Genomic DNA, 14619 nt, shown 5'->3' on the forward strand with positions numbered 1-14619 from the left:
TGACTGAATTCAACAAAGAGGTTCAGATACTATTTTATGGGTTTATGTTTTTTTTGCATATCAACTCTTTTATCTTATTTAATGCTGAAACAATATTTATTGTGAACAATTCAGTATTTGTTTTATTGCATATCAACGACACTTGTAATTTAATACCAAAATACGGTGTCAACTATAAATAAATAAATGTATAGAATTGCGTGAATATACATTGCTATGTAACCCATTAGCTTGTTTGTGTATTACAACATAAAAAAGCATGAAACTCCACTTAACACACAAAACCTATGAACAGTTAAGGTTTGATGAAATTTATCATCAACAAAACATTAGGTTGAATGTGTGTGTTCAAAAAGGTTTGTGTGTCATCAGCTTTGAAAATGATACAAAGTAAGGCGTTGGAATAAACGAAGGAAAACGGGGGGGGGGAGAATGTTCATAAAGATTACTTATTCCTTGTTTCTTTTTGTTGGTTGAGTAGCAGTCACAAAGAGAAGTGTTTGCAGGGAACTTCTCACTTGATTGCACCTGTGTTTTGTTTCCTTGCTGTCTTGTTTCTCTTCTCTCTCATTCACAAAAATCCTGGGTTTTTATCTCTTCTTACCAGCTTTCACAGACATGTTGGCTGTTAAATTTTACTTTTATCATACCCCGTTCCCATTGGCTAATTAATTTGTATTATTTTTCTCTTTTTGACCAGATGGGTGCGTCGGTGCTATACGTAGTGACATGCTTACACACTTAGTCTGTGACAGCCGACGAGTAAACATCCGGTTGAGAGTTTATTCCTTTCGTCATGAATCCCCACAATCCACTGTATTGCCAGTTTAGCAGTTTCTCCAATAGATCTGGATATTTTGTTTGAAATTTAGCTAGTAAAATTTGAATCTAGCAGCTAGCATGTTTATTTTTCTGTAAAATTTGGAGATTCTGTTTGCCACCGATACAAATACAATTTCAGATTTCAGTTAACCTACTTTTTGTAATTCATCTCCTCTCTAGTCATCACATACAACTATTTATTAAACCCTCTTCCATACATGGTTTACGTGGAACAGTAGTAGTTATACATTTCAATAAAAATGTAAATATTTCCAGCTAACTACAATATGGTCGTCTTCAAGTCCAACATAAACAAATTCTTGATGAGACATTCCCCTTAAGTAATCCAATTTACCAAATTTACACTAACGATTACTATGATATTGTCCCATTGACTACTGTTCACTCTTTAACCCTTATCCTCGAGTGGCCTTTGGGCCTTGATAAGTGGTGGCTTCTATGTAAAAAAAAAAAAAGTTAACATGAGGTATCCATACTACGTTCAACACAAATTACCAAAACCTTTTTCCGAGGGGATGGGTCAGTTCACTAGAATGCTGAGAACATACACGACACTTTAATCTTAGCCAAAAAGCCAAATGATTCCCTCCCATGCATTATCTTCTTTTTTTTGTTTAGTAATAGTTAAAATTAAGTATCCATTACTCAATTCAATATAGTTAAGCAATTGTTGCCTAATCAGTAACTGCCATGTGAAATATTTGTCGAGTAATATGATTTTTGAATAAGAAATAAGGTGCTTGTACTGTATAGTACCCATATAAAAAAAAACTCTTACACGTGACTTACTGAAAAGTTAGCACAACAGAAAATTATGTAAAATTATCGAGTAGTTTCATTTTTAAATAAGAAATAAAGTACTCGTACAATATTTTACCCAAGAAATAAGGTACCATATGAAAAAACAAAAAATCTTGTGACGTGCAGAAAAGTTATTGAAAGAAAAATTACGTAAAATCATTAAATATTATGACTTTTCATTGTCCCTTATTTCCCTTCATATTGCAAAAGTGGACGGAACGGTAGAAGTATAACGAGTCAGTCATGGACATGGCTGAAGCAGTTTACAATCAAAAATCACTTTATTATATTTTTTTTAAGAGTGGGGTGTATGGTGTAACTTCCAGTTATGGCTGAAGCAGTTTATGATCTAAGCATCACTTTATTTCATATATGTTTTTAAGAGTGGGGGCTATAAGGAGTTAGTCCCGGAAATGGCTGAAGCAATTTTAGATTTAAAAATGACTTTATTTCATCTTACACATTCAGACATTCAATTTCATAATGAATTAAGAATATTTATCTCATAAAATATATATATTTGCAAGAGTTGCCATATCATCTGCCAACATCCTACACTTTTATTTTTTTCTTTAACTAAATCCCACCAATCACACTCCTTACTGATTCATTTCATTTTCTTACCACTATGAAAAAAAAGTTGACATGTTTCTATCAAATTATGAGATTATTAAGATTAGGACAAAGTTATTAATAACTGATTTACAAGTCACTTTGATTAAATTAAAATCTCTAGAAAAAAAGTGATGTCTTACTATAGTTCGATTTTTTTAATAATATATCCCAAGCAGTTCTCCGTATTTGGCTAGAAAAATATTTTTTTTAATTCTAAGTCTGATCGAAACTAATATTGCACTGATTATTATACGGATTATTCTATTGAAGGACATTCTATTGTTTGCTTATGTGATGAGGTTTTCCACTACCGTGGAATTTCTGTTACATTTGATTTCTAAAATTTTATGTAAGAGAAAATATAAATTTCACACACATTAAAAAAAGAGACTGTCCAATCAGCAAAGATGGAGATTAGTTATTAATTTGATATCGCTATAGTAAATAATTTTGACTTTACCTATTTTAAAATAAATTATTAAAAAACTAAATTATATTGTGCTGTCAATTAAACAAGTATTATTTTAAAAAAATAAATAAATAACATTCATTTTATTGATCTGAAGAATATTCAGTGATCACAAGTTTAAACCAACTTAATTTAGTGGCAAACACCGAACCAATAAATGTGTGATCAATTTTTTTTTTTATGTGCAATCTTGTCTTAGCGAATTTTAAATAATAGTTGACAATTATTTTTATGGTAAGACAGAATATTTACTGCATCAAAAAGAATTAAATTGCTGCAATTCTAAATAAAAGAGACATCCATTTTATTTATTTTAAGAATACAATTATTTTGGCAATTATTTTTATGGTAAGACATAATATTTACTGCATCAAAAAGAATTAAATTGCTGCAATTCTAAATAAAAGAGACATCCATTTTATTTATTTTAAGAATACAATTATTTTGACAATTATTTTTATGGTAAGACATAATATTTACTGCATCAAAAAGAATTAAATTGCTGCAATTCTAAATAAAAGAGACATCCATTTTATTTAAGAATACAATTATTTTGGCAATTATTTTTATGGTAAGACATAATATTTACTGCATCAAAAAGAATTAAATTGCTGCAATTCTAAATAAAAGAGACATCCATTTTATTTAAGAATACAATTATTTTGGCAATTATTTTTACAGAAGCATTTATTGACCTTAACATATCCAGAAAGACAAAAACAAGAATATATATAATCTCAAAATAGACCCACAAAAGAATAACTATATCTAAAATGGAAACCATTTTAGAACTTCATTTAAAATATTTTTACAAAACGAAGTTGCTACAATTTTAAATAAATATATATTTAGCTTAGCTGAGAATAATCATTTTTACAGAAGAAAGAATAGTAATAATTAACGATATTGACCTTGACACACAATATTTCAAAAGAAATATTATTATTAAAACTAAATTATAGAGACTAATGGAGAAAATACGATGGAATTTCCACTGCTAGATTATTATTGGCATGTTTTCAATTGCTTTGAAACATTTTAGGGTCCAGCATATTCAAATAAGTAAAGAGTGATTCAATATTTAAGAACCCATCTAGTGAAATGCAAACTAATTAGTATTTTAGATAATTCAGTTAAATCGTAGTTGAACTGTTTAAGTTTTTTAATTTGTTTGCACATATTTTAACTTTAACTTTTCATAAATATCTAGAAATAATTTGTTTGCACATATTTTAACTTTTCATAAATATCTAGAAATAATTTGTTTGCACATATTTTAACTTTAACTTTTCATAAATATCTAGAAAGGCAAAATATATATATAAAAAAGATTCACAAAAGAATAACTACATCTGAAATAGAAAACTTTTTAAAATCTCATTCAAAATAGCAAAGATGCAATTTCCACTAGAAACAAAAAACTAGTGAAGTCCATGGAAACTCCATATTTGCTTTTTTCATCTTCATAATTAACTTTCGATTTGAAATACATGTATGTGACTTATTAAGCAACAATCCTCTTTCCTCTAAATTACTAGCGGGGGGGGGGCAGCTTTGCCCAGTTGTAAAATATACTTAAATACAATATTTTAATTTGTCCAGATTTCATATGTATTATTACAGAATCGTGATCTCAAAAGTAAAAAAAAAAAGTATTTGGGAGCCATCAGCTAGAATCAAAACTGAAAACAAAACCGGAGCATTCAAAGCTGGTGACATTAACACTGTATCAACGTGAGACCCCTTTTTGATCCCTTAAAACTATTTTAACCGGCTAAAGACCCATAAAAGAAGGGTCCATAAAAAATCCAATCATTTGAGGTCCTTAGTGCCGCTCTGTGATTTTTTGTTTCAGAAGAGATAGAGTTTGAAAATATAGAGACAGACAAACAGACAGACTTAGTGAGTTTTATAAATTAGATTATGAAACAAAACTCAATTTTAAACATTTAAAAAAATTTTTTTTTTGCATTTTCCACAATCAGGCAACCTTACCTTAAAAAAAAAAAGGCTGAAAGGTGATAATGTACATTATTATGTTCAGACATTTTTCTTAATTAGCTCTATTTTTGTACTTGTGCAGATTAAGGAATATTGTCAGAATTTTTCGAGTAGTTGATGTAAAATGCTGAAAAGTACCAAATGAAAATTGAGATTTTTTTTTTTATTTGTGTGTGTGTGTGTGTGTGTGTGTGTGTGTGTGTGTGTGTGCGCGTGCGTAAACACTGGCCAATGAAAATATTTCTGGTATCACGAAGATAATTTCAATGAAAAATTAGTTGAAAAATGAAAATATTCTATTATGAAAAAATGCAATGAATGAATATTGAACAATTTTTACAAAACTAAGAAAATTCAAATCAAGAAAAAACTCATAGTAATGTAAGTTTCATGAATAAATATTTTTTGAATAACAAACCTTTTTATTTTTATAGTTTTCTTATGATTTATTTTTGTTCAAATCAAGATAATTATCAAAAGAAAACTAAATATTTAACCAATGATAGAAAATAAATGTTTTCTGCAGTGATTTTATTGGCTCAGCATTTAAACAACTTTCAGCATTTTATGTAAACTACCCGGAAAATTCCGATGATAACATAATTCCTATTCTGCACAAATACTATTGTTTTTTTGTTTTTTTAAAAACTCTGGAGAAAATGAAAACGTCAACTCACAGTTGATGTTTGCTGCCAAACCTCAATTTCGGCATTCATTCCAGTCGATTTAGAATTGGATCGAACAGCCCTGCCAGAAGCCATCTCCTCCATAAGATGAAAGAGTTTCAGCCAATATCACTTGACAACTGTAACGCGAGAGAAAAACAAATTAATTAGCTTAAAAGGTTGATAGCATAAATGATAACAAAAACAAAATATTCCGCAGAGACCATCTTTTTTATTACGATTATGGTTCCACTAAATATTAATGAATACTTGATATTTTAAATCCAGTTGACTAATCGGATATGTCTATTAAAGCGACCATGATTATGTATATATAAATCAATCATTATGCTCTTACAAAAAAGGGGGACATAATTATAAAAAAATATTAATGAAAAAAAAAAAAAAAATACTGACAACAGAATTAACAAACTCTCACAGAGAAAAACCATTCTATTATGAAAATGTTAAGAGAAAAAATACAAACTACAATTTTATTGAGATTAATTTATGTCTCTGAATTTTTTTTAGATAAGGATTGATTATTCGGACTACTGTTCTCATCTTGACATAGCCGTATTGACTTACAACTGAATTTTATCAAGTACTTGGTAAAATTAAATCCTTGGTTTGGATGATACACAAAATACAATTGCAAATTACTTAGGACTTTTATTCGGTCATGGCTGATGGAACAGGAACAAGCAACCATCATGGATTAAATAAAGGATTTTGTTAAAAGTTCTGTGCAGAGTTTAATAAATAGAAAGATTCCAGAGTTCGACAACGTACACCCAAAGAAGGTGTCAAAGGTTACATCGACCTAAATGTTGTGCAAATAGCACTAAAGATGAGAACAATAATATGATTCTTTTTTCAGAAAATGACTTCCAAATTGACTTATCTCTGGCCAAGTCTTTTTCCTTTAAATTTATCCTTATCACCACCTCCCATGTTTTTCTTGGCCTTCAATATCAGTCTTGTTCTGCACATATGTCCGCATGCTATAAAGTAAAATTTGCTGAGAAAATTTAATGTAAATAGAAACAGTAAAATGGAAAAATGAATTTGAATGTTACTTTCACATTTCAACAATGAAACCTCCGACCTTCTTTAAATTGTTGCATTGTTAAACTTATTTACCCATTTTAAAATGAATTATTCAAAAATGAAATTATATTGTAGAAAACCCCCAAGAAGTTTATTCCTTGACTGTACGCCTTTACACTGTGATCTCAGTTCAACCTCCCCAATCTCATCAACAACAACTTCTGCACCGAAAGGGATCTACCCTAACACCACAAGAAATTGTCCCACCACAGATTTTGATTGAATCGAACAATTACGTATTGAACAAGATCAGAGAAGGAAAAATCAATCACTGAGGAAAAAAAAAATAAACGCTAAGAAGATTTTTGAATTACCTTTCATTCTGACATTTTGTTATCTCTTCTCTGGGAAATGACAGTGGTTTAGTGATTAATGATATGGACTGACGACTGAGCTTGAAAATAGTGGATTCCACAAAAATCTCTTTCACTTAGGATGTTGGCAACCTTCACATGGCCCCTCCTCTAATCTTCAATGTCTTCCTGGAAAAAATTCTTACTAGAAAAATATCGGGGGAACCAATGTCAACAATAGAATCTTTAGGCTCATATAATATCATCTCTCTCTCTTACGAAAAATAACCAGAGGGAATTTTTTAACCTTCTACCAAGGAACTTTATCAGCACATTGTCAGAACAATTCCTCATCATTTTCTTATGATAAACCCTACACAAACAAAACCTGTCTTTAAACAATTTCACACAAACATAACAGTGTCTATTCATAATACACAACATTTTTAACAAAAATACAGTGTCTACATTTTGTTTAACATTAAAATAACAATGTCAGACAAGATAATCACCACTTGCATAAAATTACATTTTTTTTCATATGGACTGCTTTTTCTTTAAGGTAATATTTCTCAATACCAGGATTAATACAATCAAGAAGTTGATCCCGGGCATGACCACATCTTGTTATGCATCACTTTCTGGTTAGAATAGTCATGTGACCAAGTTGAAGAGTTTATAGTGACACAATAATTTCAAACTAGTCCAACCGCAATTCTCTTGATTCAACATTGTTAAAGTCTGGGAAATACAATTAGGATAAGTAAAGCAAACTTTTTTACCTTGACAACAGACTACAAAACAGATTTCGAAATCTAGTGGCAGATGCCCATTTCTCTTCCTTACAGCCACTTTCTTTCAGAAGACATTGCTAGTCTTTCTCTGCTCTACTGTTATTTTTATGGCTACGATAGGTGATCGATAAGCTCTAATCTATGGTTTACTCCTGTAAAAAATTCATAGCAAATAAAAAGCATTTGTCTAGCTACAATGATTTTCCTTTCTTTGTGTACCTAATATTAAACAGAACTTCCAGAAATAGAATTTCTTTCCTCAAACTACTCATCTGTATAATATAATGAAGGAGTTGCTTCTCAGCTGATTGCAACATGATCGTTTTCAAGTTTAATGTTAACAAATTCTTGTTGATTTGACCTCTTAAATAATCAAATTTTGCATCACCCATCAATCATAGTTGTCATCTTACTATCCACCTGACAAATTCATTGATCCTTATCCTCGAGTGACCTTTGGGCCTTGATGAATCATGATTGTCAAATTAAAAAGAAAATATATAAAATGTTAAAGCAAATCTGTTTACTGTGTCAGTTGGGAATTGAGATAATGACAAAACGCCCAAAAAATGTCACTTCAGAATGTGTTCAGCAGAAAGTAGTGAAGTGTGAAAACAAGTCGTCTGTGTATTTCACACGTATGAAAATCCAAGTTACAAATAAGTTTTCAAGTCTAAAGTAAACAAATTTTTTCTCGCTCCTGAACAGGGTTCAAAAGAGAGTTGCCAACCTAATAGGTCCTGAACTGTCATCTAGGTTTCAACCTCTGTCTCATCGATGTTGTATCCCTCTGCCTATTCTACAAGTATTTTAATGGTGGATGCTTCGACGAACCCCCCACTCCCTCGACGTAAATACCCCCAACAAACAGCAAAATCCCACCCCTACACAGAGATCCCTAGATGCAAGAAGGCCTACTCTAATAGTTTCTTCCCTAGAACTGATAGACTTCCGGGTTCCTGCTTTCCTAACTGTACTGATATGCAGAAGTTCAAGTGTAATGTGAACAAACATCTTGCTGCTTATCTCCCGTTATAGCATCCTTGCAACCTATCGCCCTGATAGTAGCCTACTACATCAAAGTGGCACTGTGCCTTGCTTGGGGTGAAAATGGAATTAAAAAAATAAAAATAAAAAAAAGAGCTGTGCTTTTAATCAAATATTTTCCAGTTTCACTCATTGTCTCAAAAATTCCTAAGGTTCTCATTGTCCACCTGACAAACTGTTTATCCTTCTGGTCTTGATAACTGGTGACTCTTTAGTTTATAATAAAAAAATTTAAGAAAAAATAAGTGCTCCTAAATTAAAAGATGATTTATAAAAAAGTATAGATCTCACATACAATATTAGAATAAGATGCTGGCATACTTACAACTGATTTTTTATACATATATATATTAGTAAGATGATTGATAATTTATAAGTAAAATTAAAAATCGGTTTCATAAGAAGGAACACAACAAAGTCAATAAATTGTAATTTTAATTATAAATTATCAATCATCTTACTAAATATTAAAATAGCTCTAGGATGTATATGCCTTATATATCTGCATTACAACGAGCACTGTTTTTCTTGCATTTTAATTACATTAGTGCTTTTACTATTACATTAAAATACACTCTGCTCTTTAGACTGCTGTTCTAATCCCCTTTAAATTTATATATATATATATCTATAAATATAAAAGCGAAAATGTATGTATGTGTGTGTGTGTGTTCGCTTTTTCTGTGTGTCTACAAAAGGCTTCTTTCAGAGAAGCGGTCGGTCGGTTCACAACTTTTAAAAACTTTTTATATCACATATAAATCGTAATATCTCATACTTAACAACGAAGCTCGCCTGTCTATTTAATTTGCTCGATTTCGAGAAGATAAATATTTAATATTTGTTGCTCGCCGCATGTGGGTTAGTCTTTTTCCTATAACATCTTGGGGGGGAAAAAAAAAAGCGTTCAGCTGTAAATGAAATCCTGCAGTCAAACTTCACCTCACTAACTCATTAAAATGAGCACCTGCTAAATCCAAGTAATTAAATAAATTCAAACGTGTTTCTGTAAGCATGTCGCGGTGGGGCAATGATTAACGGCGCAGGTTGTTTTTTTTTCATAACTTTGCCTCAACGGTTCGGGTCCGATCCTCATACTTACTTTTTTTTTAACCCCCCTACACACCTCCAAACACCCGGGCAACGCCGGGTACCCCTCGCTAGTATAATATAAAGCTGAACGTGTGTGTGTGTGTGTGTGTCTTGTTACGAATAAGCTCCTATATGGTTGACTACTATAGAAAACTGATCACATATAATGATAGATGTATCGAGACACAAGAATGGGTATGTTTGATCTGGCATAATGATGATTCATTAAAATTGAGGGTCTGCGTTCGCACCTGGTCCACAAAGTATGGAAATAAAAAATTTTAAAATTAAAAAAAAAAAAAAAATGTGTGCAAGTGTTTTTGATATAAATGTACATAAGAATACTTTGATAAGTAGGTTTTAATTTAAATAGGGATGGTATAATAAAATTGTGGGGTCTGTGTTCGCGCCTGGCCTCCATAGAATGGAAATAGGCACAAACTTTAATAAAGACTTTTCATATCTATCTGCGTAAGTATACTTTGATAATTATGTTTCAGTTTGAAGAAATATGGTATAATAAAATTATGGAGTGTTCGTTTGCACCGGACCTCAGAATGGAAATATGTCACAAAGTTTAACAGGGTTTTTTAATATAGATCCACAGAATAGTGTGATAAGTGTTTCAGTGTGAACAGGTATGGTATAATAAATTATGGGGTTTATCTATTTTATTTTTACTTTCATCATATTTTGCTTTGGTTTTGATACCTCCAAATTGGAAGCTATCTCTTTACAACCCTTCCTTTGCATAACCTATCATACTTTCATAAATCAAAGTCCATTTTCTGTAGGCTGTTTTTGAACCCAGTCAACGATGGGTACTTTTGCTAGTATATATATATATATATATATATATATATATATATATATATATATATATATATATATATATATATATATATATATATATACTTACTACCTAGCTTTACCTATGTATTGAGCACTGTTGAAGTAAATACTGAAAATTTACGTATAAAATTATATCTTCATATATTAATTAATGTGACTAAATGAAGTAGTCACACACACACACACACATATATATATATATATATATATATGTGTGTGTGACTACTTCATTTAATCACATAAATTAATATATGAAGATATAATTTTATACCTAAATTTTCAGTATTTACTTCAACAGTGCTCAATACATAGGTAAAGCTAGGTAGTAAGTATACATATATATATATATATATGTATTACTCCCAACTTTCCACCCAGCCAAAATGGAAGCATTTTTTTGGCTGTCTTCAAACTCTCTGAACTCTAATTTCTGATGCTTTGTTTTTCATTTTTCAACCATTGAGGCGAACAGCGGCTGCTTCATTTACCTACAAATTTTTAACCTCCATTACGCCGGATTTCTTCTAATATGGTTAGTAATTTTTATTGCAATATTGAACTCTAAATGAATTTTCCACATGAACTGTTTTACATATGTTTTTTTAAGTTTCAGCAAATACATAGAAATGTTAAAACTTTTGACGTGAATTTCTGATTATTTTGCTTACAATTTTTTTCCTCTGATGAAAAGAAATAGCATTCTTTGAAACTCAGCGGATTAAGGAGCACCCAGCTTCGGAGTATTCTGCCGAATAATAAAAACTCTTTGTAAAATTCTGCTTTACAACTCTGTCCTTATATATATATATATATATATATATATATATATAAAATCACTTAGATGTTAAAAGTTTCAAGTATACATCATTAACAAATATAAGAAAATCTGCAAGTGCAGCCAGAAGTAAAGCATACAAAAAATAAAGTAAGGAACAAAAGAAAATCCTGTGGATTATTTCTACAAGTTAGTATGATTCAATGCAAATGAATTCTCAAATACCAAACTGTGATCAACGTGAGGGAAGCAACGAGATGAAACAGGCCGTAAATCAAGATGAGGAGGAGAGTGTTTTATTGCCTCCAAGGAAATCGTGTTTGCATGACTAGCCAAGAGAAAAGGTTCGCTTTGATAAAGTTCTTCATCAAGAGATGGCAGTGATAAAAGAGATGAATGTTGTCATCAGCATGTGGTGGTGGTGGTGGTGTGAAAGGGAGGACAGTGGGCAAGAATCAAAGGAGACTAATGCGAAAACAACAAAATGAAAGAATTTGCTTTCATTAATATCATTATCTTCAGTAAAGTACAGTCGATTTTTCCCCCATCACTTTGTCCATCATAGCTTCAAAATAAAAAAGCTTCATATGCTTATCTATTCCACTATTCACTTGGAACATTTCCTAATACATGTTTCGAGAAAATATAAATGTAGTCTTCTTTTAAAAGTTATTGCATTTAATCCGGATTAGCTGCTCCTCTCAACTACATCATTCATGAAAAAAGGTAACAGATTTTCACTCTGAGGACACGGAGCAAAATTGGTGGAGCTGTCAAGTGATGAATTAAACTTATGAGTGAAATGATAGGTTTATAAGATAAATGTTGCAAGAGTGAAAAATGATTTGGACAAGAGGCGAAAAGGTGATTGTTTGTCAAGATGAGTTGAATATTTGTAAATTATCATTAAAATAAGAACCAATGGATGTCAAGCAATAAATTCAAACGAATCACTTCAAAATGAGAAAAAAAATACAGAAAACATGAGTAAATAAAAATAGGGGAGAAAAAAAATGCAAAGCAATTGAACGGCCTCGAGGGCGGAATTCTAATCTGAGTGGTTGAGAGGACGAGTCTCTTATAGACTTGGAGGAGTAGTGGGAGGCACAATTGTTCTGTTATAAAAGAATTGCGTGTCTGACTAGTGGCCAGTGGTGTTAATGACGTACTGGCGAATGGTTGGCACAAATTTGTTACTTGGTGCCCGCCGTACTACGATACTTGTTATTCGACCCAGTAGGGGGGGGTCGCATAGGGCATCCTTTGCAACCCCTCGGAGCTTAACTATCACTGGATAATCTACTTTACCCTCTAAATAGTCTTTTTTCCCTACATCTTGCAAAGGATTTGCTGCTTTACTCTTTCGTTGGTTAACTACTGTCATGAACGTCACGAAAGAGCAGCTCCTACGCAGAAGGGAGTCATTGACTCAGAAGATTCAGGGACGACTGAAGATGTGTCGTGATGGAGTTAGGCCCTCGGCGTACTCATTCTTATGGACGGAAATTCGACAATTCATTATCGAGTTAGAGACTTGTATCACACAGCTGAAGTTAGGCTCCTTTGATGAGAGAACACCTGCCGAGATTGAGGGTGCGTGGCTGCCTCAACTGAAGACTTGGGCGATTTGGATCAAGCATACCGACAGCCAGAGCCCAGCCCTTACTCGGAATCTGCCTTTGAGTTCTCAAGGGCTTCTGCAACTACCGGGAGAGTTTCTTCCTCCTTCATTGTTAAACCCCCACGGATACAGATCACAGGGCCTACATTTAGCGGACAGGAAATGGTGTCCGACCGCATGAGTTTCAGAAACTTTTTAACTAGGTTTGAGAACTGCGTGATCGGCATGGCCAATGATGCTAAGAGGTTGAACTTCTTGAAGTGTTTACTCTCAGACAGAGACTTGAGCCTGATAAATCACCTGAGTTGCACTGACACCAATTACCAGCGCGCAATAGCTATATTGAAGAGGGAGTATCTGGACCTGGATGAAATCATTGACCAAATATTCCAGGATATTTTTGACTATGTTCTGAAGAAAGGTGTAGCCCTTTTTGAGCTGGGGGACTTCGTTTCCAGGACGGCATCGCTGTTGGAGGAGCTGGGGAACTCCTTTTCCTGTGACTTTTCTGCGGACGATTCTGGCGGAGCCAGACTGATGGCTAAGATTCTCTTTAGGAAATTTCCTCTCTAATTGAAAGGGGAGTTAATAGCGCTAACAGATAGATGGGTGCCGCCTTTGTCCTCCATATTGAGACTAACTGGAAAAGCAATAAAGAGATTGCAGATTAAGGGTGGTGCTTCCACTGCATTTACATCAACAGTGAGACAGAATACGTCACAAAAGTTTGGTAGGGGGAACGCTATTACTCCTTTTCATGCAGATGTGAACAATGCAACTTCAACCGGGTATTCCCGCACATTGCCTCCCATTCTATCAGTTACATTCTCTTGTGGAACAAAGACAGTGTCAGTGAATTGCCTACTGGACACGGGTAGCAGGCGGACATATCTGGCGGTAGATGTACTAAGAAGTTTGTGTCCAATCGAAACCCTTGGTGTCGATTATCAGCTGAGATTGTCTACCCTTCTAGGTGAGTGTCAGCGTAGGTCCACAGAGGTTGCCCTGGGAGTTGACTTGGGTTCTGGAAGGACTGCGACATCTCCTGCCTTGGTGGCCGATGGTATGGACTTGTCGGTTCGAGTGGCCAACTTGGAATCTCTATTGTGTGTTTTTCAGGATGCAAAATATGCTTTGGCCAGTTAGTTTGAGATCGGAGTGGACTTAATACCGATCAAGGGAATAATTGGGTTAGACCTGATTGAACACCTGGACTCACTGAAGCTGATCCCGTGTTTGAATGGATGGGCCTTTTCAACCCTGCCTGGATTGGTCCCGTTTAGAGCAGTGGACTTTTTTTTTTTTTTTTTTTTTTGAGGATAAGCCCCCCTATAAGGTTACTCACCTCTTGCTTAATTCAGTGATGGAACATACTCCCCAGGTCGATGCATCACATTTATGTTTTGTCCTTGAAACACAATCAACATACCTGGATCCCATGGCGGAGTGCTTTCCTGACAGTACTATGCAAAGAGGACTAGAACAAATGTTACGTTGGAATCTCTGGGGCTACCCAGTCAGGAGGACTTCTCTGATTACGATCGAGTACAGATGAAGCGGTTTGAGGAAACGGTAGAGCTACGGGAGGGAAGCTATTATGTGGAGCTCCTCTGGCATCACGATAGGTTAGCCAGAGTCCCT

At 33.2% G+C, this 14619-nt stretch overlaps 1 protein-coding gene across 2 annotated transcripts in view; it reads right to left on the minus strand.

Annotated features, from left to right (window-relative positions):
• Window positions 1–14619, minus strand: part of LOC145296652 (GTP-binding protein Di-Ras2-like) — a 563663-nt gene that overhangs the window by 501582 nt on the left and 47462 nt on the right. For both annotated transcript variants that reach the window (XM_080142586.1, XM_080142589.1), the window contains exon 3: window positions 5407–5534. In XM_080142586.1, the coding sequence (XP_079998712.1) occupies window positions 5407–5499 (93 nt within the window). In that variant the 5' untranslated portion in view covers window positions 5500–5534. The remainder of the gene's footprint in view (window positions 1–5406; window positions 5535–14619) is intronic.

Source organism: Euprymna scolopes, chromosome 17 (assembly GCF_053919585.1).
Source record: "Euprymna scolopes isolate OS-2025 chromosome 17, ASM5391958v1, whole genome shotgun sequence".
Lineage (NCBI taxonomy): Eukaryota > Metazoa > Mollusca > Cephalopoda > Sepiida > Sepiolidae > Euprymna > Euprymna scolopes.